At 41.4% G+C, this 27316-nt stretch overlaps 1 protein-coding gene across 1 annotated transcript in view; it reads right to left on the minus strand.

Annotated features, from left to right (window-relative positions):
- LOC122797746 (protein spire homolog 1-like) overlaps nt 1-27316 on the minus strand; it is a 966788-nt gene that overhangs the window by 157401 nt on the left and 782071 nt on the right. The window contains exon 3 of the mRNA XM_044066271.1: nt 14847-15086. Coding sequence (XP_043922206.1) covers nt 14847-15086 — 240 coding nt within the window. The remainder of the gene's footprint in view (nt 1-14846; nt 15087-27316) is intronic.

Below are 27316 nucleotides of genomic sequence, written 5' to 3' on the forward strand. Positions count from 1 at the left end.
CTCACATAAACTATTTGCTTTAATAAGAATAAGGGGGTTATCAGTGTACATGAGGCAATTGCTGTATTGCCTTAGAATATCCATCTCAACCAGACTGGCCACAGAGAAGGGTCGGGAGGAGCACATCCATGGCCACTGATCTACTAGGGAGGAGTGTGGAAAACTTTAATACTGAACAACTCAACGGGATAAGCAACATGATGAGCACCGCTCAGCTATGAGCACATTAGATGCTACAGTAGTTAAAAAATAAGTCTGTCTATACAGCAATGACACAAGAGTGCAAAACAAAGACATTCAGAATAAAAGGCACAATAAGCCTTCCCCAGCAATTCCCAGCTCAGAAGGGTGAAGGCTACCCTCTCATACCACAAGGGTGTAGACCACAAACCTTTGCAATGTTCAGTAACTTGTTTGTAACCCACGTGCTTAAACCAGAACAAAGACACTCAGAATAGCAGACACAATAAGCCTTCAACCAGCAATTCCCAGCTCAGAAGGGTGTAGGCCATCCTCTCCTGCCACTACAGTTTAAACCACAAACCTTCCTAATGTAAAATAACTGGACTGAAGCCCAAGCACTTAAACTAGAACCAAGACAATTTTAGAATACCAGATACAATAAGCCTTCAACCAGCAATTTCCAACTTAGGATGTAAGCTAATTCTCCTGCCACAGAAGTATAGACTGCAAACCTTCCTTATGTAAGATAACTAGTTATATGCCCAAGTGCTTAAATCAAAACTAAGAGGCTTAGAATAACAGTTACAATGTAATCAGGCTACTTGTTGTTTGTCTTTTCGGCTTTTCCCGGTTAGGTCTCGCCACAGCGGAACTCCGGTCTGCTAATGATTGGCAGTAGATTTTTTATGGTGCCGAGTTGCCAGCCCAACGCCCAACCATCAGCGAAGGCACACCCATTCACGCATGTCTTTCGGAGGCCACTCGACTGTGGGGAGGACATGCAGACTCCACACAGAAGGCACTCCAGCTGTGAAGCGAACAGGAGAACCTCTTGCTGTGAGGCAACAACGCTACCGTTGTACCACCATGGCAATCACAATGTAATCAGGCTACTAACAAGCAGTAATAAATACATCAAATTAAATGGCAATCACAATGTAATCAGGCTACTAACAAGCAGTAATAAATACATCAAAATAAATGGCAATCACAATGTAATCAGTCTACTAACAAGCAGTAATAAATACATCAAATTAAATGCAAAAAGCAAAATTAAGTAAAAAAAAAGTATGGAGAAGCACAGATACAGCAAAAGCTGCTGAATAAAGTGCAATTTATTTCTTTTTTTAGTAAGTGGGAAAGGAGGAAATAGAAGATAATTCAAGTTTAAGAGACTAAGGGGTTGTCTTCCCAGCCGATGTCTCCATACTCAGTAGAATAAGCTGATGAGATGGGACTGGGAGGAGTGTCCAAAATAAGATTTACAGTAGAGACGGGCAACTCAAAAGCCACTAAGTTTTAAAATACAGCAGTTGGGCGGGTGGGTGTGAAAAATCAAATGGTGACACAGATCAGCAATAGTCAGGCAGAGAACAGCAAGCAAGTCAAACAACCACTCCAGCTAAACTCAATTTGCTGATATCTGCACAGTTAGTTAACCACAGGCTAGGAGTGCTGGCCTGATGGTCTGAGAAATTTACACCACAAAGGTCAGAGCCTAAAACTGAGCCCTGTGGTATACCATTGGCAACTTTTTGCTTTCTAGGACTCAAACCACATATGTTCTGTCGGACCACCAGTTAGCTATCCACAACATAAATATTTACATTCAAATTTGCAAGTCTTCAATAATGCCTATAGGGGAATATTTTCAAAAGTCTAGGCCAAGTCTTGATATGCAGTATGCAGTGCGTAAGCACTATCCACAGCTTCATTTACTTTTTCAAAGAAATTAATAAAGTTAGACAGGCAGACTCTAGTTTACAAAGCCAAACTGATGAGAATCCAGGGCCAAGAAAATTTCAATGTCCAAATTAAAAAGCATAAAGTCATAAAGCAGTCTACTTTAAAATAAAACTGAAACCAGAGATCAGTTCCATGCAAGGTACCTTTAGAAATTTCATTAAGTCAAACTACCTACTCCTAATTGATACATTGGCAAGTTTCAAATCCCTGTGTAACCCAGTTAACTTCACTGAATACACAGAAATTTACACCACCACACTATATCAGCATGCAAACAGCTGTAACCTGCAGGAACAAGTACAGGGCAAACCCAAGAAACAAACTCACATGGTGGAACCATAATATTGACAAGCTTTATTATAAAAAGAAAAGAATTTGGATCAAAAGTAAGAAAAGTAATTCCCAGAATGTTGAGCCCTTGTCACCGAAATAAACAACTCAGAAACGTAATAAAATCCACCAAAGCAAAGTCTGACATTCCAATAACTAGCTAAACCAAAGACATCACAAGGTATTTTTAATATGTTCGTAATCTGAAAAACACAACAGAACAATGTGCTGCCTGACTGTGAATGATGTTACCTACACTGATGCTGAAAATGTAGCAAACATACTGGCCAGTATAAATTTAGGTGCAACTTTGCCACGCAAAACCCCTCAGTCTTTTCCTTAAGAAATACCAGAAACTCACTTGCCTCCAGCTATCAACAAGACCAAGTCCTATAAAAGTGTTATTAAAAGCTAAAAATATTGCATTGATGGGTCCTAACAATATCCTTGAATGCATCTGAAACAGCATGAAGCACGATTTAACCACACCCCTAACAACACTGTTTAATCTCGTATTTTTGCAGCTTTATCATCTCATCTGAATATCTGTTTAAAGCTTCTTCCTTGCATCTTCCTTTAGGTTATTGGAAGTCATGTCTGAAGGTTGCATTGCTTTTTGCTAAACAGCTTATAGAACCTTTCCCCAGTCAGTGTTTCTTCGCGTTTTGTAGCTGATTTTTCCAGGTCTTCTCTATTTCTTTATTCCTGGCATCAAGACAGTGCACTAGCCAGTTATGAAATTTACCCATAAACACAAGTCTAGTGGCCTTCTCTGTTGAGTTTCTGTTTTCACACTGGGAGAGCTAGAAACAAGCTGTTACTCAGTGTGAAGCCATCTTGGAAGTCCCAACACCATTTAATCTCAGCCTCCATACAGATTTTATACAAAATGAATGTAGAACAACTACAGTCATTCCCCTGCATAACAAAGGAATGTCCACAGACCCAGGCAATTACATACCCATAAGTCTGACCACCCTCATATGCAAAGCCATGGAAAAATTTATCATGCATGGAATTAATCAGTCAGGACATAGGGAACCTTCAAACACCGAACCAGTTTCAGTTTGGATTTGTCAAGGACAGGTCATGCTTACTCAACATGGTGGATTTTTTTGAAAAGCTCACCAAAGCAATGGAAGAAGGCAAAATGATACACAACGCATACCTGAAACTGGTCAAAGCTTTTGATACAATTCTCCACTCTGGCATAGTAGAAAAGCTAAATGAACTGAGAATAAACACCTGTGACACCTGCTGGATTGCCAACTGGCTCATATACAGGATGCAGATAATCAAAATAGGGGAAGTTACCTATTTACTGGAAAAGCTCACTCAGACTCTGCCATTACCTGCTATGAGGGGAAACATTAATTTGTTTTTGCTTTCTTGCAATTTGCATTGTCATCTTCTATTTTTATATTGTGGTGTATTTCCTTTACACTGTGTTTTACTTGTATTCGGCTTTCAATTGCATATTTAAACTAGAAAAGAGACCACAGCTGTGTCTCCTGAGTTGGACAGAAATTAAAATTTCCTCCACCCTGGTGCTGTTGTGCTTTTAAACTCCACTATCTTTTTAGTTGCCTGCCCCTTATGTTAACTTGACCACATACTTCCTTCCCTCTCCTCTTTCATTGGCTATTGTACTGTTAGTAAACATAAAATTATTATTTTTGAAATCACCTTCCTTCAGCTATTATTTAATGGCCATACCACTGGATTCCATAGAGCCAGAATACCAACTGCCCACCCCCTTCCAGTCTGTCTTGCTCTTTTATAATTAGTGGCTCTCCCCTTCAGTTACTAAAGCTCGAGTTCCCCCCTCTTTCCTATCTAAAATGCTTAGCACATACTGCAAATCTTAGGATATTAACCCATTTTTTCCATATTTACTTTAAAATCTGGAACATCTAGTTCAACACCACCAATGATAGGAGAGCCTGCATCTGCTTTTCTATAGTCATCATGGGATTACTGTTTCTGTTTTGCTCCTGATTACAAAATGAGCATAGGAGTATTATTTCTTAGAGGTCACTAATCACCAGAAAGCCGGACAACTCTGCACAAGTGCCAGCTTGGAATTTATGCTTATATTTTTACTTCTGGTGACAGAAGGAGCAGATGGGGCATTCCTTCTTGACTTTCTCTGACAGGGCAGTAGAGTGTCTGTGTAGGGCCTTCCTGACTGATCTGGTTGCTATTCAGGGCATCTACAGGGAAAAGGCTACAATAAGCCTACAGACCCCTGATCATCTAGGGCAACACTGCTGATCACCAAATAGCCTGTGGCCTGCTTCTCATCTTGGAATTGGAGCTACTGTTTTGTTTCTGGTTAGAGAGGAAGCAAATAGTTACTGCATCCCAGCAGCATGAAGCTGTGGTGAGACCATCACTAGCAGTAGCCAATCAGGTGAATCCCTGTTTTTTTATCATTTTTGACAAAGCTATTTTTTTCTTTTTAGTAAATTATGGTACACTTGCTTGATTGGCTGCCGTTTAACCTAATGTCAGAATATCTACCTAAATACTTAATCCATAAATCATCAGGGTCTACTTCTTAGTTTCCCCTCAAGTGTTTGGCAATGCCCTGTAGAGACACAATTACTTTGAGGTGACACTTTTAATGTAAAGGCACCCTTGAAATTTCGCCAATACCTAGCTGAACAAAGGGCAGCTAATTATTGGCAGGCATTGCCTTCACAGTTGCAAACCTGATACTTTTGACATTACTTTACATTCTCACTGCAACTGTCTAATCAGTAAAAAAAGGAACCATTGCCATAGATATGAACTTTCCTTTTCTCTCTATTACCAGCTTGGTAGATACATGCATACTGAGGCAATGTAGAAACTGCCTCATGTTTACTGGCAACCAGCTAATTCTCAAACAAACTGATAAGGTATGTGGGATAAGTATTTACACAAACATCACTTGAGGCAAAGCTCTCACAAAGAAGCACTCCTAATGTCAGTCAGGTTAATAGTAGTAAACATGCTGCACCCATCACACACAATTCAAAGCAGATAGACTCAAATGCTGAGGCACTTAAATCTAACCTTCATAAACCCCAAAGACCTCCTAGATGAAATACACATAACAAATACCCTCAGCAGCCTCAAATGCCCCCTTTCAGAACAACCCCCACATCAACATATCAACATATACAGCCACATTTCAAGGAGCCTCTACTTCTAAGCCCATAAGGCAAGCCAACACACAACCCAACATTACGGTCATTGGAGACTCCATTGTGAGACACACTGATGCCCCTCTCACCAGGGTGAGCAAAGACAAAGTCATGATCAGCTGCTTATCAGGGGACAGGATCTGCCATATTACAAACACACACAGTTGAGTGGACCACAAGTAACAGTATACTTCGGTCAAGAGTCAATGTGGGTATAAATGACCTGAGATGTGTACCTCCTTAGTCTATACAGAGAGAGACATCATGTAGGTCTCAAAATATCTAGCCCAAGCTGGTAGGAGCCTAGCACAGAGCAGCAGTTTTACCCTCTCCAAGGATGATGACACAGTACGAATGGAAGATTAATTACTTTAATAACTGGCTTAGTTTTTGGTGTCATTCTAAGGGGGTGCAATATTTGTCAGCATGGAAGGAGATGGTCAACAGTCCACGTTTCTTTGCCAGGAACTGTCTGCACCTCTCCCCTCTAGGCTTTTGAATATTAGCTAAAACGCTGTCCTCCCCATAGTGCCTTTTTTTAGGCAATGCTAAACTGAAAGTACTTCCATCAAGCAAATCAAAACCAAAAAAATCTAAAGGTGTTACAGACCATGCTAGAAATCTAAACAAGAAACTCCATTCCCTACAACCTCTCCTCACCCTAGAAAATGCTGATGTCTGCGCAGTCACTGAGACATGATTTAAAGCTGCAGGAGAGCACTCCGTCAGTGGAAGGCTATAATGCCTTCCACACATTTAGACCAGCTACCACTGAGAGAAGGACTAAAGGTGGAGGTGTCTCGATTTACATCAAAAATAGACATACCTCAAGGCTGGTCAAACAGGACAGTGCATTTGAGCTTCTCCACATTCAAATCACCATAGACAAAATCAAATACCACTTCCTTGTGAGTCATAGGACCCCCTCTATGACCCAGGAAACCCATAACATGTATTTAAGCTTAATGGAAACACTAACCATCCAATGCAATGCCATATTTATGGGTGACTTTAATTACCCCACTATTAACTGGGAATCATATAAGACACCAAACATGCAGTCACAGAGATTCCTGGATTTTGTAAACACAAACTCCCTAGGCCAGACTGTCAATATGCCAACCAGGGTTGCAAATATACTGGATCTGGTCTTCATTGAAATGAGTGTTTTCTCTGGTAAGGTCAGACCACAAAATGGTCTCCCATGAAGAAAAATAAAACCTGGAACCCCAGCTAACCCTGGAATGTTCAGGGACTACTCTTAGGCTAACTTCCTATTATTAAGTAATAACCTGGCAAAATTTCAATCCCTCATAAACCCTGAGATCACTGCTGCCTACGCAGAACTGCTCAGAGAAACCATATACAAGTATGTTAATATCTGCATAGAGGCAGCTGTACCCACCAAGAAGAAGTACAGATCCAACTCAAAGAGTAAACCACCCTGGTGGAATCACAATCACAATAGGTTGTACAACAGAATGATGAAAATCTTGGCAAAAAATTAGGAGGCATAGCACCCAGAAAGATAAAATCATTCTCAAATTAAACAAACAACTCAGAGGACAGATATAGCCTACCAAAGCCAGATTTGAGGTAAATGTTGCATCCCAGGCCAAGGACAATCTTAAGACATTCTTTAGCTATGTCTGCAACCTCAAAGGCAATACACAATTGTATGCAGAGCTCATTGTAAATGCAGCCACCCATACTGACCCACAAGATATAGCAAACCTACTGGTAAGCAAATTTACCTCTAACCTTTCCCCTCTTTCCCCTTCAACATCCCCTCAAGAAATACCATTAAATATACCCCCCTCAATATCACTAGGAAACAGATCCTCAATGCTCTCGCTAAGGCCAAAAACACTACACTGATAGTCCTAGACAATATTCCACATTGCCTTCTAAATAACATGAAACATGACCCATCAGGCCCTCTGAATTGCTATCTAACTGTAGCCTCCAAAGAGGCTTCAAGCCTCAAGAACGGAGAACAGCAACAGTTATCCCTGTGCAGAAGGGTAGGCCATTTACAGACCCTGGAAATACAGATCCATAAGTCTCACATATGCAAAGTCATGCAAAGAATTATCAATGAAATTATCAATAATAACATAGGAAACCTCCAAATACTGGCTCCAATCCAATTTGGTTTCATCAAGGGCAGGTCATGCCTACTCAACCTGGAAGACTTCTTTAAGAAGGTCAACAAAGCAATGGATAAGGGCAAAACAGCAACCACTACCTACCTTAATCTGGCCAAGACATCTGACAAAATACCACACTTGGGCATTGTTGATGAACTCACCTTGTGGATAGCCAGTTGGCTCAATAACAAGATTCAAGAAGTTCGAATTGGGGAGTTCACCTCTACAAAGAGAGTAGTCACAAGCAGTCTGCCTCAGAGATGAGTCCTGGGACTGCTCCTTTTTGGCATTTTCTTCTCTGAAATCAAGGCCAATGTCTGGAGCCTCTGGCTGACTATAGCTAAATTTGCATATGATTGCAAATTAGGAATGGTCATTGAATCCCCCACTGGCACTAATTCTCCAGGAAGTACTGACACAGAGAAATAATGTGTGTCAGAGCCATAGACTAAAATTAAATGGCAAAAATGTGTAACAGTACCTTTTGGGAAATCATCTATCCCTGGTAACTATCATATTGGCAACACACTGCTAAGAAGAGACCCAGTAGTCAGGGACTTGAGACACACAGAGACAGTAATCTGTCCTTTGACCATCATGTGACTATAGCTGTAAGGAAATTACATGTTAAGCAACTTATAAACAAAGGCATGGCATCTAGATACAAGGAGTCATTGTTCCAGTGTACTCAGCATTCATCAGACCCTATCATTCACACAATGCTCCTTTTGGTAAGTACCTAACCAAGCACCTCCAACAATTGGAATGCCCACAGAGTTTCCTCACTAAAAGAATACAAGGCATAAGTAACATCTGCTATGCAGACCACCTCAAATCCCTATCCTGTATTCTGTCTCCCATAGGCTGTTCAGGAGAGATCTCTGCCGGACATACAAGGTATTGTCAGACCCTATCCTGATGGACCTCCTGCACATCTGCAAAACAAAACGCTTCAATTACCCATTCAAAAAACGTAAACTTGCCTGTTATGTAAACAGGACCTGTAAAGAGATGGGTATTTATCCCAGAAAAGTACAGTTGTGTACACTTACCATAAATGTAGAAGTTCGAGTGTGGTATAGGAATGGTAAAGGGTTCTAACTTGTCTGGAGTACACCATAAATGAAAAGAAATCACAGCTGGTACCCTGTCAACAAATTATATTCCTGGGTGCAAGCTTGAATATAACTGCCCAGATTGCTTTCCTCAAGCCAGAAAAGCAAATTCATTTGGTAACCTACTTCAAACAAGTGGCCACAAAAACCCTGCTATCTGCAAGACAAATACTGCAAGCCTTGAGGTTCATGGCCTCCTGCATTCTTCTAATTCCATATGCAAAACTGCATATGAGAAAACTACAGTGGTATCTAAAAAATCTATGGAGTCAACATTATCACAGCCTGGAAACAATGATTCCTATCATACCTTGCCTACACCTGGAGTTTCTCTGGTGGGCAGAGGCCTGCCACCAAAACAAGGCACTACCATACACACTACCCATGCCGCCCAAATCCTAACTACAGATGCATCAAACTATGCATGGGGGGGGCTCACCTGGAAGTGCATTCAGGACAAATAAACAAACTTTACAACAAAAGGAAGAAACTTTTGCAGAAAAGAGGAAAATCCCAGGATGCAAAAAACTCCCTTACTAGCCTCAGTAAGAAACTGAGATGCCTCATAAAATCCTCCAAAGCTAGTTACGAAAATAAAATTGCCAAAGATTCCAAAGACAACCACAAAGCATTCTACAACTATGTCAAGAATCTAAATGGCAATGCTCAGATCTGCACTGAGCTAAAACAGAATGGCATTAAATATACTGATCCGAAGGATATTGCCAATATCCTGGCAGATCGATTCAGTGCCAACTTCTCCCCCCTCTCACCCCCTAAATGGCCCATCTCAATACTGGAAGATTGCCAAATTCCAGTAATAGCAGCCACACAGGTACAAAACGCACTCTCTAAAGCCAAGAATACAGCATCCATGGGACCAGATGACATCCCGGGCTGTGTACTACATAAACTACAATATGAACTGGCACCTCACCTAAGTGTCATGTTTAATCATAGCCTCACCTCAGGTTTCATGCCCACTGAGTGGCGCAGAGCTACAGTTATCCCAATCCACAAGGGGGGATCCATCTTGGATCCCGGAAACTACCGTCCCATCAGTCTGACAAGCCTTATCTGCAAGGCCATGGAGCGTATTATCATGGAACTTATAAACAAAGACATTGGCAACCTTCAAACACTGGACCCCACCCAGTTTGGGTTTGTGAAGGACCGATCTTGTCTCCTGAACCTGATTGACTTCTTTGAATCAGTCTCCAGAGCCATGGCCAAGGGTAAGGTGGTCCACACAGCCTATCTAGTCCTTGCCAAGGCCTTTGTCACCATCCCCCACTCTGGAATCATAGATAAACTTACTAAGTTGGGCATTAATCCCTATGTCACCCAATGGGTTGCTAAATGGCTTACTGATAGAGCCCACACTGTAAAAGTAGCCGACTCCAAATCCAGCTCCAGACAAGTGGATTACCTCAGGGTTCAGTCCTGGGGCCGCTCTTGTTTGGCATCTACTTCTCTGAAGTACAGGTCAACACTAATGGACTCTGGCTAACAAAGTTTGCAGATGACTGCAAACTGGGAGCCATTATTGAATCCCCAAATGATGTGGATACTCTACAAAAGGGCCTTACAGAAACAGATGCTTGGTGCCAGAGCCATGGGCTCAAGCTCAATGCCAAGAAATGTATTGTTATCCCCTTTGGGAAAAAACATGTATCCATGAATTACCATATAGGTGGCAGTACACTAAACACAGAAAGTGTGATAAGAGACTTAGGGACACAGGTGGACAGTGGTCTCACCTTCGATAACCACATCGACACAACAGTCAGGAAATCCTTCTATGTGGCACACCTCATCACGAAGGGCTTTTCATCCAGAAAAAAGGAGGTCATTGTCCCACTGTACTCATCCCTCATTAGACCCATTATAGAATACAACGCCCTATTTGGTATGTACCTCTCAAGACATCTGCAACAACTGGAAAGGCCTCAGAAATACCTCACTAAAAGAATCACAGGCCTAAAGCAGATGCCCTACGCTGACCGCCTTAAAAAACTCCAGCTATACTCTGCCGCATATCGTCTACTCAGAGGCGATCTCTGCTCAACATAAAAGGCCATGTCAAACCCAGAGCTGTTGGACATGCTACACTTAAAGAAATCCCAATCCCTCAGAGCTACACGCTCCAGGGATCTAAACCTTGTCATCACAATAAACAAAACATGCTGGAGGGATAGGTTCCTGACCCAGAGACTCCTCAGACTCTGGAATAGATTGCCCATACATGTCAAGCAGAGTGCCTCTTTGGACCTCTTCAAGAGGAACCTTGACGACTGGATGGGAGAAAGAAAATTCCCCCCAGGGATCACGTCAGTCGCCCTGCTAGACAGGGGTCCAGGAAAGTAAATAATGTGGGAAGAAATAGCCAGGGAATTGTTATTTTTTTATTTTTTTTATTTATTTTACATTTGTTGACCGGGCTAGTCCAACTGGATACATATCCTTTTTCAGTAGAGGCCCGGGGAGAAAAGCTCCCAAATTTAGGAAAATAATAACAATACAATACGATAAAAGAAGACATTAATGAAACAACAGAAACAAGGCTAGGCTTGTATAGGCCCTAGGGCTGATAGCCTAGTACCAACCTATGAACCTATGGAACTCAAATCAAATGCACCTACATAACAATCAAAAAGAAATGTTAGCTGTACAGAATGCTCTGACAGCCTTCAAGGACTACATTCATCCAGGACAACTAATGGTAAAGAGGGACAACACCACGGTTATGTGTTACATAAACAAGCAGGGGGGTACACATTCCTACCCCCTCTGCAGACTAACCATGGCATTGTGGAACACAGCCTTGAGCTACCAAGTGCACCTACAAGCTCAATTCCTGCCAGGAAAATTGAATACACTGGCAGACGGACTAAGCAGAAACCTCATGGACCCACATGAGTGGAAACTGGAACCAAGGATTTTCAACATGTTGACAAGCGAATGGGGGAGCCCAGACATAGATCTATTTTCCTCCCTCCAGAACTAACAGTTGGACAAGTTTTGCACAAGGACTCCCCACAAACAAGCCTTGAAAGTGGATGCTCTGTCCTTCAGCTGGAAAAACCCATCAGTCTACGCCTTCCCCCCGCTGCCTCTGCTCTCCAAAGTTCTACTAAAAGTCAAACAGGACAAACCAAGGATGATCTTGATTGCTCCAGACTGGCAGCGCCAACAGTGGTACCCCCTCCTGTGCAGTGTGTTGCAGTTATCTCCATGGCACCTGCCTCAGACCCTTTCCCTGCTGTCTCAGCAGGATAACCAAATTCTGCACCCTCAGCTTTCAACCTTGCAGCCTGGCTAATCACTTAAATTCACCCTTATCATCCCTCAGCAAACCTGTGATGGATGTCATCTTGGATTGCAAGGAGACCTACTACTAGAAAAACTTATGCTGACAAATGGAAAATATTCTGTGCCTGGAACCAATCTCGAGGGATGAGCACAGCAGCACCCAATTTACCTCATATTTTGCAATACTTAACTGAGATGCTTCACAACGGCCTGTCTTTTTCCTCCATTAAAATCCACGCCTCAGCCATTTCAGCTCATTATAACACAGAACCTCCCCTCTTCTCTCATCCTCTGCTCAAGCAGCATCTCAGAGGGGCAAAAAACTTGAGACCACCTAGGAGAGCTCCATCCCCTACCTGGGACCTTAACTTTGTATTGGAGAAACTCAGTCTACCTCCTTTCGAGCCAGCTGCTACTGCAGACTTAAAAATTATTTCTTGGAAAGCAGCCTTCCTTTTAGCAATCACTTCAGCTAGAAGGATATCTGAATTATAGGCCCTTATGGCAGAGGAGACTTTCATCACCTTTCATGCGGACAGGGTGTCACTCAGGACCAATCCATCCTTCATGTCCAAAGGTGGTATCCAGTGTGGCTCTCAATCAGTCCTTTCATTTGCCAACCTTCTTTCTCAATCCACAGAACAAAGGGGAATGGATTCTGCATTCCTTGGATGTGCACAGACAACTGAGATGCTACTTGGACAGGACTAAACCTCGAAGAAAATCTCAACAACTGCTAGTAGCATTTGCTGCAGGGGCAGAGGGGAAGGCTATCTCAAAACAAACCATTTCTAAATGGATAAGCAATTGCATTCATTTCTGCTATAAGCACCATGGAAAACCTATCCCCCAGGGGATAAGATCTCACTCCACCAGGGCTGCATCTACTTCTGCAGTCTTTCTCAGAAGTGTTACTACCAGGGGACATCCTAGAAGCTGCTACCCGGAGTTCTGTACATACTTTCACCAAGCATTATAATTTGCCAATGTTCTCTAAATCCAGAGCTGGCTTTGCCACTGCTGTCTTGCAGGGCCTTATAGCTGGCCCTAATGCTACATAAACTCCTCCTCACAACCATAGCTTTGGGAATCTACCCAAATGTAATGATTATAATAGTGAAACATGAAGAACATAGTACAGTTGTGTACACTTACCATAAATGTAGATGTTTGAGTGTATTCACTGTTGCAGTCCTAGTTACCCTCCCTCCAGCCCCCTAACTTCTTCTGGCTATACCTCTACTTTCCTTTACTATGCTTAAAAGCCTTTTTGGTGTATTTGCTTTTTGTTGGCAGCATACCTTTGTGTTTTTATGTTCATTTGCTCCCCATTAGGGGGACACCTGACATCTGGGGCAAGAAAAAACTGATGTAATGGCGTCGGCTGCATGTTTTATACCCCTGATGACCTGACGTCATGGAAGAAGGGACAGCAACCGATGCAGGACCCAAGACTTTGTTAATCAGGCCGACTGAGGGCAACCTGCCAGCAGATTACCCAAATGTAATGATTGCAACAGTGAAACACGAAGAACATCAACCTCTTCTCTGGAACAGGCTCCCCCCATCCACGTAAAGCAGAGTTCCTCCTTAACCCAATTCAAGTGTAACTTTGGACAACTGGATAGGGCACAGGAAATTCAACTGTCGACAACTGGATGGGACACAGGAAATTCAACTTTCGACAACTGGATGGGGCACAGGAAATTCATCCTGGTTAGGCACCTAAGTCTCTATTGCACACAGGAAGCCTGTAAATGGTTCATCTGTTTACACTTATCAAGGGTACCAGTACTAGTTAGAGCTTTGAGATGCACGGGTAGGCTTAAAAAGGCATTTGTGATTGTTAGCCTACTACACATCTATGAACCTATGAACAAAGATAAGTCACCAGTGGAATCCTCCATGGTTCTGTGCTGGGACCTCTTCTGTTTGGCATCTACTTTTCTGAAGTAAAAGCCATTATCAAAAGGACCTGTCCTACTAAGTTTGTAGATGACTTCTAGCTAGGAGCAGTTATTCAATCCCCAAATGACTTAGCCATCTTGCATGAGGGTTTGTTCCAAAATAAATAACTATAGGCAAAATCATGGACTGAAACTAAATGCCAAAAAGTTCATTACTATACCCTTTGAGAAGTTGTGTAACCTAGGGAAATAATACATTGACAATATGCCCCTAAAAGTTGACCCAGTTGTTCGGGATTTGGCAACTTATGTGGACTTTGATGTAAATTTTGACAAACGTGTCTACTGTTGTAAGAAAGCCCTTCTATATTGCACAGCTTATAAACAAAGGGACTGTGTCTAGATCTTAGGATGTCATTGTCCCCCCATTACCCAGCCCACATTAGCCCAGTCATTGACTATAATGCCCCTTTGGCATATATCCTTCCAGACACATGCAATAACTGGAATGCTTACGACGTATGTCATTATTATTCATTGGGAACTACTTTTTCTTTAGACATCTGAACAAACGGTAAAAAACAAACTAAATTTAAGTTATGGCATAGTTGCAATATAACAAGCTTATTTCCAGACCAGATAAAGGTAAATTCCAGCATAACCCCACACCTTTTATATGGTAAACTGATTTATGCTCACCTCATTCATGTCTGGTTTCTTGATTTGGTCACATGGGCTTTATTCTCATAACCAATGTCAAACTTGAGTAAGTAAAAGAGAACCCACACATCATGTATTACTATACGAACACTAACTGCATTTTACACATCAGTTGTCCAAATATGTAAGTTTTCAGTCCCTTTAGTATTAATGATAAACAGGAAAATAAACAGTGTGATCACAACACCTTACCTTCTTTACATGCTCAAAACAAGAGATTCTGGTAATGTCTTCTGATGTCTTCTCCACCTCCTCCTCTTCCTCCTCTTGTGCTTCATATCCTTCATCTTTATTTGCATCTTCATCACACTCTGTGATGGTAGTCATGAGGTCAATCAGCTTCTCAAGGGGAGGGGTCAGCTCCCTTTCTTCATTCGCCTTCAACCCATAGTCCAAAGCTTTGTAAATGATAATACCCAATGACTCAATTACCTGTAGGAACAAAATTCAATACATTTATATAGTACTGCTATACAAAAAGAAAACAGTAATGTCCCACAATGGCTACTGGCTCTAAATAAGACTTTCAAACTCAGTAACAATGTAATCATATATTCAAATGACTCCAGCTAGGCAAATGAAGGTACACGGGGTAAAAACTTGCATGCTAGAATTTGGGTTGTCTACAACTTATGGATTCTGAAACAACAGTTACAGCAAGTGCACAAAGAAATAATGGATTAAAAGGGAGTCTTGTATAGGACACAGGTGTTTGTCAACTGAAGGCACTCTCAGAACCAGTAGGTAGATAGGATGGCATCATCTACCCTTTCATTAAAGTCTCTTAACTCTTTATTATCAGTTTCATTGAAGTGGCCAGGACTGCAAACAACAAATGAAATAAGTTACGTTCAAAACACAAAAAAATACAACAAGATAGTATGTTGATGTAAAGCACTAAAATAGTGAAAGCCATATCCCGAGAAGATATGAAACGGTCTTAAAATGTTCCACAGCACTGTAATGTCCCTTTCTGGTTTTGCCATGTATAAAATATCACATGGAAATAGAGACAGCTTTTCCTGACTACCACACCAATTATATCCTTGAATTTTGGAGTCCTTTATTTTCTATTCTCAGGATACAAAATTAATGAAGCTAAAACAAAGGCAACAGCAGTAAATTATGCACCCACACATGAATCGGTCCAACAATATCCATATTTATGGAAACATGATAAAATTAAGTATTTTGGGGTATGGATTAGAAATGACTCTGTGGTGGCAGCTAAGGATATGTGGGAAGAGACTAAACAGAAGATAATACAAAACTTGAGAAACTGGAAGTTTTGTTATATGGACATGGATACTAAGATATAAGCCATTAAAATGTTTTTAGTCCTTTTAATTTTATACACAGGTCAGGCATACTTTTATCAACCTGAGGAGGAGTTGTGGATAGCAATTAAAAAAAAAAAAACAGTTGAAACTGATATACCAGTATCTTGCTTCAATAACTTGACTCCCCCTCTATTAGGAGTTAGCTTTGGTAACTCAATTTCTGCTTTGACTTTCAACTATAATGCTCTTCCTGCAGGTCCATCTTTCTCTGTTCTCAGGGCTACTCATGTTGTTTTAACTCCCTCTTAAGCTGTTCCCCATTTTACCACAACACCTTGAAGCAAAACTAGCCAGCTTATTACTCAATACAACTGTTCTTTTTCTCTTTTGTTCAATTGTTTAAAAAACATGTTATATATGCAGCTTAATTTGTACAATTCTGTTAGCTATATGTAAGTAATGGCTGCTTATAGGTTCATAGCTAGGTACTAGGCTATCGGCCAGAGGGCTTACGTAAGACTAGCCAACAAGGTTCCCTGGCTTACGCCACCCAAGAATGTTATTTTCCTGTGCCACTGTCGAGCAGAGACACAGAGGTGAACCCCGGGGTGTATTTCCTATTTCCCATCCACTCATCAAGATATTTCTTGAAGATTGCTAATGAAGAACTTTGCTTGACATGGATGAGTAGCCTGTTCCAGAGTATGGGAAGCCTCTGGGACAGGAATCTATCCCTCCAGCATGTCCTGTTTATTGTGGTGACAAGGTTTAGGTCCCTAGAGCATGTAGCTCAGAGGGATTGGGATTTCTTTAGGTGTAGCATGTCCAACAGCTCTGGGTTTGACATAGCTTTATATGTTAGGCAGAGATCACCTCGGAGTAGGCGATATGCTATGGAGTAAAGCTGGAGTTTTTTGAGATGGTCAGTGCAGGGCATCTGTTTGAGGCCAGTAATCCTCTTTGTGAGGAACTTCTGTGGCCTTTCCAGCTGCTGCAGATGTCTTATGAGGTACATTTCAAAAGGGGCGTTGTACTCTATAATGGGTCTAGTAAGTGTCGTGTAGAGGGGGAAAATGACATCTTTTTTCCTGGATGAGAACCTTTTTATGATGAGGTGTGCCACGTAGAAGGACTTCCTGACTACTGTGGTGATGTGACTTATCAAAGGACAGGCTACTGTCCACCTGGGTACCAAGGTCTCTTATCACACATTCAGTGTTAAATAGACTGCTGTCTATGTAGTAGCTCATGGGTACAGAGTTTTTACCAAAAGGGATGACAATGCACTTTTTGTCACTGAGCTTGAAGCCATGGCTCTGACACCAGGCATCTGTCTCAGCGAGGCCCTTCTGTAGGATTTCTATATCATTTGGGGACTCTACTATGGCTCCTAGTTTGCAGTCATCTGTGAACTTCGTTAGCCAAAGGCCTTCTGTGTTAGCCTGTACTTCAGAGAAGTAGATACCAAACAGGAGAGGTCCCAGGACTGAACCTTGTGGTACTCCACTTGTCACTGGTTTGAGGTCAGATTTGGAGTGGGCAACTTTTACAGTGTGGGTTCTGTCAGTGAGCCAGTTGGCAACCTATCTTGTGAAGTAGGGATTTATACCTAGTTTAGCAAGTTCAGCTATAATTCCAGAATGGGGGATGGTGTTGAAAGCCTTGGCGAGGTCAAGATAGACTGTGTGAACCACCTTACCCTCATCTACGGCTTTGGTGACTGCCTCAAAGAAGTCGATCATGTTCAAGAGGCATGATCTGCCTTTCACAAACCCAAACTGGGTGGGATCCAGAGTTTGGAGGTTACCATTGTCTTTGTTTATGAGTTCCATGATGATCCGTTCCATGGTCTTGCAGACCAGGCTCGCCAGGCTAATAGGGCGATAGTTCCCAGGATCAGTGGTGGCTCCCCCTATGTGGAGTGAGATAACTGTTGCTGTACACCACTCAGTGGGCACAAAGCCTGATGCGAGGCTATGATTGAACATGGTGCTTAGGTGGGGAGTCAGTTCATTCTGAAGTTCATGCTAAATGCAGCCTGGGATGTTGTCCGGTCCCATGGATGCTGTATTTTTGGCTTTAGAGAATGCATATTTTACCTGGGTAGTTGTGATTACAGGAACTCTGCAGTCTTCCTGTATAGATACGGGCTCTTTATGGGGTAGGGTGGGGGGGGGGGGTAAAGTTAGCACTGAACCTATCTGCCAGGATGTTGGCAATATCAGTTGGTTCTGTAATTTTCGTGCTGTTGTGCTGTAACTCAGAGCAGATCTGGGTGTTGCCATTGAGATTCTTGACATAGCTATAGAATGCTTTATGGTTGTCCTTAAAATCAGTGGCGATTTTGTTTTCGTTGCTAGCTTTGGAGGATCTTATAAGGGATCTCAGCTTCTTATGGAGGCTGACCAGGGAGCTCCTCCACTCATGGGATTTTACTCTCTTTTGCAACAATTTCTTCCTTCTGTTGTACAGCCTGTTTATGGCAGGGGACCACCAGATTGGCTTCCATTTTCTGGAGGATAGCTTCTTGGTTATGTTTGGGATAGCATGATCCATGCACTCGTGTAAGTGCTTACAGAGTGCATTTGTGTAGGATTCAGCAGTCGTAACTGTATTGTCCATCTGCATGGGTGTCATGAAGTTCACCACTTCTGTCTTAAGAAGCATGAAGTTGGCTTTGGAGAAATTTTTTACCGTGGTTTCCTTAATGGGGGGTGGGGGCGGGATGTGGATATCAAGGGTGATTAGCTTATGGTCGGATCGGACCAACAAGGAGTTGACTTCAGGTGTGGAACACCGATCACTCATGCTGGTAATGACTAGGTCTAGGATATTGTTGCCCCTGATGGGGGTGTGGATAAGTTGATCCAGGGCATTGGAGTTTATGAATTCCAGAAAGTGTTGTATGTATTTGGAAGGTTACTTCCTTTTTAACTACACGTAAGTAACTATATCTATGTAAGTCTGGAGCTTTTCTCCCAGGTCCTCCGCTGAAAAAGGGACTTGTGCCCAGTTGGACATTACCCAGTAAACAATTGAAATAAATAAAAAATAAATAAATAGTTGAAGGATTTTATCTGGGAAAGGAAGACAGCAAGGGTCAAGTGGGATAAGCGGATTCTACCAACAGAACAAGCTGGACTAGGACTACCTAATTTGAGGGGTATTTTAGAGCAACACAGTTAAGGCTCTTATACATAGCACAAACAGCAAACTATAATTCAAAGTGGAAAGGAATGATGCTGGGACAAAGAGAAAGCTCAAGAAACAAGGAGAGATTGGGATTTTGGATGCAGACTCTTAAGGACAGCAACCAAAATCATACAGAGTATTATATTCATAAAATAGCTGTGAGTATTTTAAGAACTAAACCAGTACAAGAATGGAAAAAAGACATATTGCCGATAGGGGTTAACTGTAGTCAGGGATACAGATAATAGGCAAGAGGGGGCTGGAATTTATTGGAGAAAACTGACAAAGGAACCAATGTATTGGGAGCAAATTACTTGAAAAGAAAAGGTAATAGAATTGGAAGAGGCCAAGAATTTCTTTGGACTGCAGGTTAGAGATTGCCTTCCCTATCAAGGATTGGTATCAGAGTATAGGCAGAGAGAAAGAAACGGGGCTCCTAAATGAAAGACCAGCACTGGTACAGTTTAATAGAATCAAAAAAAGAAGCTGCCATTAAAAAAGGAATAATTAGTAAAGCATATAAAATATTGCATAATGATAAGAATCAATCAGAGGAACTTAGAAAGGATGGGGAAGTGAGATCGGATAAGCCATTCACAAAGAGACAATGGGGGGATATATGTATATTTCCCAAACATGCAACAAAGCCTAGAAGATTTAGGATCTTTGCTGGAAGTGTTTACATAGGTATTTTTATACCACAAGTAGATTCCAAAGAATTTTCCTTTGTTGGACAGCAAATGCTGGAGGTGTAACGGGCAAGAAAGAGGTGGCTGGGAACATATTTTTTGGAAGTGTGATGAGCTGACAAGACGTTTGGGATTCCCTGCAGACCGCTCTGTCGGAGATGCTGGGTGAGCAGATTGGACTGACTGGGGAGGTGATTTATTTTGAGTTATGCTACAGAATCAGAATTGCCTAGACATAGAGTCTTGCTGAGTCTAATTATGGTGGCTGCCAAAAAAGCAATTACTAGAAAATGGAAATCAAAGTCGAGACCAACTTTACTAGAAATAGTGAATATAGTAACAGAGATAAAACAACTGGAATGCGGATCTTTAGAAAAGAGAAGGCGCAAACTACATAGGAAAAAATGGGAATTGTGGGAACAATATATGCAGAGCAGAAACGAGATTTAAGAGGCAAGATTTGAATGAGCTATATAATGCTTAACTGACCATGACTGGATGGTTTATAAGTGATGTATAATGTTTACAACTACAGTGGTTTCAATGGTGTCTGCAATATAAACTGTTTAAAGTGATAATCATTTTGTATGTTTTTCATTTATATAAATGTAAGATTGCCTTTATCATTTGTGTAAATTTAATAAAGATGTTTGGGAAAAAATACTGAAAGCCATACGTACAAGCAGAGAATTACATTCAAATAATGAGTCCTAGAAACATGCAGATTGCAATAAGGGACATGTGAGGACACAACCATTTATGAGAAGGCATCATCACCTCATCTTATATAGCAATCTATTACTGTTAATACGATGCTGGTAAATTGTGTTCTACAAGGCTACCTCTTCATCAAATATAAAATCAAGGAAAGTAGGATTTTGTAATAAAACCAGTGACGACTGCATTACCAAAACTGAGAGGACCAAAGCATGAAAGACTAAACCTGACTTGTCAATATTTCAACTTAAAGCCAAAGCAGTAACTTACAGAATGGCACACCAAACAGAAATGCCTCACAAAGAGGATTACCGTTCTCAAAACAGATGCCCTACGCAGGCTGTCTCAAAAAGATACAGCTTTATTCCGTCGCAAATCGCCTACTCAGAGGTGATCTCTGCCTAACATACAAAGCTATGTCAAACCCAGAGCTGTTGGACATGCTCCACTTAAAGAAATCCCAATCCTTCCGAGCTACACGCTCTAGGGATCTAAACCTTGTCATCACAATAAACAGAACATGCTGGAGGGATAGATTCCTTTCCCAAAGACTTCTCATACTCTGGAACAGACTACCTTTCTATGTCTAACAGAGCTCCTCATTAGCACTCTTCAAGAAAAATCCTGATTATTGGATGGGTAATAGGAAATTCACCCCAGGGATCACTTCTGTGGTTCTGCTTGACAGGGGCACAGGAAAATAATTTTCTTGGGTGGCGAAAGCCAGGGTGCCTTTTTGGCTAGGCTTGTATAGGCCCTAGGGCCAATAGCCTAGTACCTACCTACAAACCTATGAACCTATAGACAATATAGAATGAAAGAAATACAAATCTGATCAGAATGTTATACAACGACGGCATCTACTCTAAATACTGAAATACAGAATGAAAAGTCTCTATAAGAATGACCTGCATTGCACAGGACCAAGCCCATCTGTACCCCTCCAACACAAACACACATGTGGAGGACAACATTTACTTGTTGCTTATTTAGTCAAACTCCAAGGTAACCACACCATTGAAAAAAATAAAACTAATGTTAATATAAACATGTGCTCTCTGACGTGGCTCTAACTCAGACTTAGAATAAATAAGATGTGGTGTGAGCCTGTCAGAGCCCCCACATATACACTGGAGGATGCTGAGTACTTGTATCTTGCATAACCTTGATTATGTTCTGTCCCCATTATGACTGCATACTGGTCACGGTTACTTTGCATGCAATTCAAAAATAGCTGTGATTAGTTTGCATCATTTCTATTATACCACTAGCAATGGTTCACAGCTTTTCTAGATTTCTCTTTTCTCCACAGTTCGGTGACCATGGAATTGTAAATAAGACAGATGTGCAGCAGCAAAGACACCATCATGGATAGTGCAGGGGATATTCCCCTGTATTTTTTTTCTTCCTGAACAAAGCTTCATCTAGTTGAATTTGTCTTGCTATAGCCTCATCAATCAGTAAGTCAACACTTCATGCTTCACAGTGGCATAAATTTGAGGATCACATTAATGGTTTATACTAGAAAAGTTAGAGTAGTTAACTTATTAGATGTAGTACATCACATACACCAGAAATAATTACAAGATTGTAAATTAACTTAAGACAGCTCCTAATTATGATACAGTTTTGTAATAGGGGCTTTCAGAAACAGACAAACAGAGCACATACAAAACATTATTCTGAAAAAAAGTAATGTCATTAACTATCATCTGCAACTAAACACTGTGGTACTATACAGTAATCCTGCAAGAGAAAGGAGTTTGATTTAATCAGCAACTTAAATACTTGCAGTATAACTTATTCATTACACTTATTTATCAACTACTGCATCTAATCTCATCTCAGATCCTGGGGCTTTACTGTGGGGGATGGTATTCAGACTGAAATGAGACATGAACAGTAATTGTAGGGCAATAAACTGCTTCATTCAACGGACTGCTGATACATACAATAAACATGACTATATCAGAAACTGTAAAATACTTGAATTAATGTAAAATCAAACACTTACAGGGGGATTAAATATTTTAAGGTATGGCAAGCAGGCACGAAGGCCTTTAGTCCATTACCTGAATGCATGTATGATTAAAAATAAAAAGACCAATCATTACTTCATTAGATGGGTGAACATCTGGATACACAATACAGCACTCTATATAAAATATGAACACATTTTTCCTACCTGTAAAATCTGAGTGTAGTCCAGGGATCTGTAATGAAGCTAGGTTTACTTGGAACTCGCTTGATGGGAATTTTCTTATATAGGGTACATAGTATCAATACTACAGAAGTGGATTCTACACAAATGATAGTACAGTTGTGTAAGAAATCTGACCATAGCAGTATATGTTTGAACAGATCACTGCTGCAGTAGCCTGAGGTATATGGGATGTGTCCTGCCAAGGATCACACTAGCCAGCTTCAAAGCTTTAGGGCAACTTCCACACACACCATAGCCGATGCACATCTTGAGGACAGTAGTATAAAGCGATGGGCCATGGCACCAAAACATCAGAGCTTTATTGCCTCATGTTCCTTCCTGTTTATGTACCACATTATATATACTTTAATTTATCTTGTTCGTTCCAAAGGCCCTGGATTTTCATCCTCTTGCACATAGTTCTCTACGAAAAGGGCCTAATGTACCTATGGTTACAGATGGAGTAAGGACTGGAAGGGAGAAAGGGAAAGCTGGGATGAGAGACAACTGATTCATCCTACAGATGATTCCAAGATGGTTGTACATTGACTAACAGCTTAATTCTAGCTCTCCTAGTGTGAAAACAGGATTTTAGCAGAGAAAGCCAGTGGACTGGATGAGTAAATTTTAGTAACTCGCTGATAAGTGCACTGCCTGCATGCCAGCAAAAATGAAATACAGTGGACCTGAAGAAAATCAGCTACAAAAGGTGATGAAAAAACAATGACTGGCTGTTTAGCAAAAAGCAGTGCAAACTCCAGACGTGATTTCCAGTAACCTTGAGGAAAGTATAAAGCAACTGCATGCAGACCTGTTTAAAATAAATGAAACACTGATGGAGTATATCAACTCAAACAATACAAGCCTGGAAAAAATGGAAGAAGCTTTAAACAGATACACAGATAAGGTAAAAAAACTGCAAAACTCAGAGGCTGAAATGAAGAAAAGGCTGGCTGAACATGAGACAGTTTCAGATCTTTTCAGGGTACAAAATTAATGAAGCTAAAACAAAGTCTTTGTGTCTTTCGGCTTTTCCCGGTTAGGGGTCGCCACAGCAGAACTCTGGTCCGCTAATGACTGGCAGTTGATTTTTACTTACCGGCTTGTCAGGCCTGATGCACAACCTTCAATGAAGGTACGCCCATTCATGCATATCTCCACATAGAAGACACTCTAGCTGAGAATTGAACCGGACAGCGTATTACTGTGAGGCGACAACGCTACCGCAGCACCACCACTGCGGTAACTAAGTCATAGTGTTAAATTATGTACCCACAGATGAATTGGTTTAGGAATATCCATATTTATGGAGACATGATAAAATTAAGTATTTAGGAGTATAGGTTAAAAATTATTCTAGTGTGGCAGCTAAGGATATGTGGGAAGAGACTAAACAAAAGATAATACAAAAAAAACTGAAAAAATGGAAGCTTCTGAAGACTGTCTAGGTCTCTGATTAGGGAGGCCCTCCCATTATCTTACTTAGGAGGAAGGTGGCAAGGCTTAGAAGGGTAACTCCTATTATATCTCTGGGTGGGGGTGGGGGGGGGGGCAAGATAAATTCATGTTTATTCCCCCCCCCACCTTTGTGCCCAATTTCTTAAAATCTTCTCTGCAGGGGCCCAAAAAGGAATTCTTTATCCAGTGGGGCATCCAGAAGTTCTGCCTTTACTTGGTTAGAAAGTAGCTGGATCCTCAGCCAGGAATGCCTGTGAATAACAGAGCCAGTAGCAGCTGGCCTGTATGACACATCTCATGCTTCATAACCACACTTCAGAGAATGTCTGGAAACCTGCAGTAATGCTCTAGCCGTCTCCTGTATGCCCTGTTGTAAGGCCTTATTTGCAATGCCCTCTGCTTTGGTAATGATTTGTTCCTGTAAGAATAAGTATTTTAACATGTAAAACTGGCAACTGAGGGTCCTTGTAGAGAGGGTGGAAGATGAAAAAGTCTTTTTTTCAAGCCTGTTTAGCAATCTATCGTTCTTGTCATTAGGTAATGGTTGTCTAGCAGCAGGCTTAATAGCACCCTTACTGGCTTCAGTAGACACTACAGAGGACTCAGTTTGTGGGGTTTTGTCAAGGTGCCTGTGAGTGTATAGCGCTCAATAAAAATGATCTGCTTTCCTTGCAGCAAGTGGCAAAGAGATGTCTTTGAAGACATCACACAGTACCACGTGGACTGAAGGAGTAGCTAGTAGTCTGGTAGACGGCAGACTTAAAAGCTACCTGCAATAAGCGTTGGACATGACAGAATTCTTTGCTTTCCCAATGAAAGCCCTCCTTCATCTTATGTAAGGTAACCTCAAAGGGTAAATCTTCTGGGGGAGAAGAATGGAGGGCATCATCCATGTTAGAATCAGGGTAGGATTGAGGGGGGAGGTGTTCAGAGTAAAATATTTCTTCCTCATCCTCAGATCCAGAAAAATCAGATTCCTCCTGAAAAGAAACATCTCTGTCTTTCACTGGTAGAGGCTTCAGGGCTAGTCCTACAGTGCCTGGCTGGTCTCCCTAAATGTCATAAAGGTCATGAATTTCTGGACAATTGTAAGCCAGTCTTGAGTTCTGACCTAGGTTGCAGTCACTTGAGACTGGGACACAGGCTGAAGCAGCTGACTAGTACTTTTGGTTTAGATGCCTGTTTAGCAAGAGAGAGTACTCAGTCGGCAGTTGTGTGATCACAACTTTGGTTCAGATTACTGGTGTGTTTTCCTGCAGAACAACCATGGAAGGAAGACCAACTCCCTCGGTGACCAATGCTTGGACATCTGAAGCTGAGGCTTGATGAGCAGAGCCAAAAGACTTTGGCATCGGGGAGAGCAAAACTGAATGACCTGCTGCCATGGTGAGTTCTCAAGTGGTCACACCTTAGGGCCTAGTAGTTGTTGGTCCTGGGGGCCGAAACAGTCTCAAAATTGGTCAACTTGGAAACAGATGTGAAATGATTGCTATCGTCTGCTGAAGGCTTTTTGTCTTTGTATTTCTTTGGTAAAGTAGCGGTGGAAACTGAGGAAAGTGAACTGAAGGAACCAGGTTGGAGGACTCCATGTGTGCAGGGAAGATTTTGGCCCTGCATTTTAGGGTCTTAGCTGAAAACCTAACACAATCCTGACAACTAGCTGCATAGTACTAAGGCCCTAAACAAAACAGACAAAAAAGAATGGAACTCCTTATGCAGGATTTGTTTCCCACTTCAAGCAGTTATTAACATTTTTGAACATTAATCTGAGGGGAAAAAAATCCCCAGCAAGGGGACTTATCTGAAAATTGTTTGTTAGAAACTCTGGAGGAAGAACAAGCCGGCTAATGGACTGTAAGCATCTGACAAATGTAGTAGCACACTGGACTGCATGGCTATAAGAACTGAAAATGGCAGTGACGGATGCCTCTCATATCCTGATGTCTGGACATTGGCCATCAGATGTCCATTAGCTAGTGATGATGAAAATACTCTGGAAATCAGGCCAGTTGCAGGCTTCTGCATGGCAGGAAGACACCAAGAATTAGTACTACAACACTACCATGAAGAACATCAGAAAGTATACAGTAGGTCAGGTGTTGAGAAGTTTTGTACCTGGCCTCAGAAATTTGTAAGTCAACCAACCATGATGCTAAGGAACTAATACTGCGTTAATACCTTCACCTCTAGAGTTTTCATAGGTTCATAGATTAATACTAGGTTAACTACTCTTTTGGGCCATTTTAAGCCTAGCCAATTACTCCATGTGATAATCAAATCCTGCACCTTATGTTTACAAGGTAAACACCTAAACCTTTCATATCAAGTCTTACCAGACTGGAAGACCTGAAGCACTAATATCAAAAGAGGTTTCAGATCTGGTTTCGAGAACAAATTAGGCAAGGGGCTAGACCAGGAATCAGCCAGGAAACGCTTCCAACAGAGGAAGGTCTGAAGATAAGAGTACTACAGCTTATAGCAACTGCCAGGGAATTGACGGTATATGAGTAAACCTCAAATTCCCAACCAAAACTGATGATGTCTGTAGTGGAGGCTAACCTGATGGTCAGTGTTTAATAAATGCAGCTTATGCTAGCCTAGGGGAGCTTAAAACTGAGGTAATGGACAGCTATAGAAAAGCTTGGGTTGTCAATGGCGAAGAAAATTCTACTTCTAAATGGCCTAAAATATGCACAATATCCGTATACACTACAAGATCCAGAAAATTTAAAATCTCTTTGCCTAATAGTGGTTGCACAGACAATTTTACAAAAAAGTAACATGTTTTCTCAGGCATCTGATAGATGCTGGAGATGTGGAGATATGTATTTTGCAGATCTGGGGTACAAAAGGTTCTCTTTTCACTGTTTCAACTCTTGTGGGGCTTTAACAAATGATATTCTCCTAGGTTATGCTGACCGACCGAGTATGAAAAATAACTAGGAAGAAGTATTCTTGTTTGTGTGAATTTGAAGGAAGGCTGACAAAGGGGAAAGCCTCTGTGCACAGGTCTGTGGCAAAAACACCTACACATATGACCTCCCTGAATACATTTATGGCACAGAAGGCCAGGCTGTGAAACTTAATGAAGTAAAACAGTTGTGCGAAATCTTATGATAATCA

The sequence above is a fragment of the Protopterus annectens genome, chromosome 3.part1 (assembly GCF_019279795.1).
Source record: "Protopterus annectens isolate FY-2018-M chromosome 3.part1, PAN1.0, whole genome shotgun sequence".
NCBI classification, from domain to species: domain Eukaryota; kingdom Metazoa; phylum Chordata; order Ceratodontiformes; family Protopteridae; genus Protopterus; species Protopterus annectens.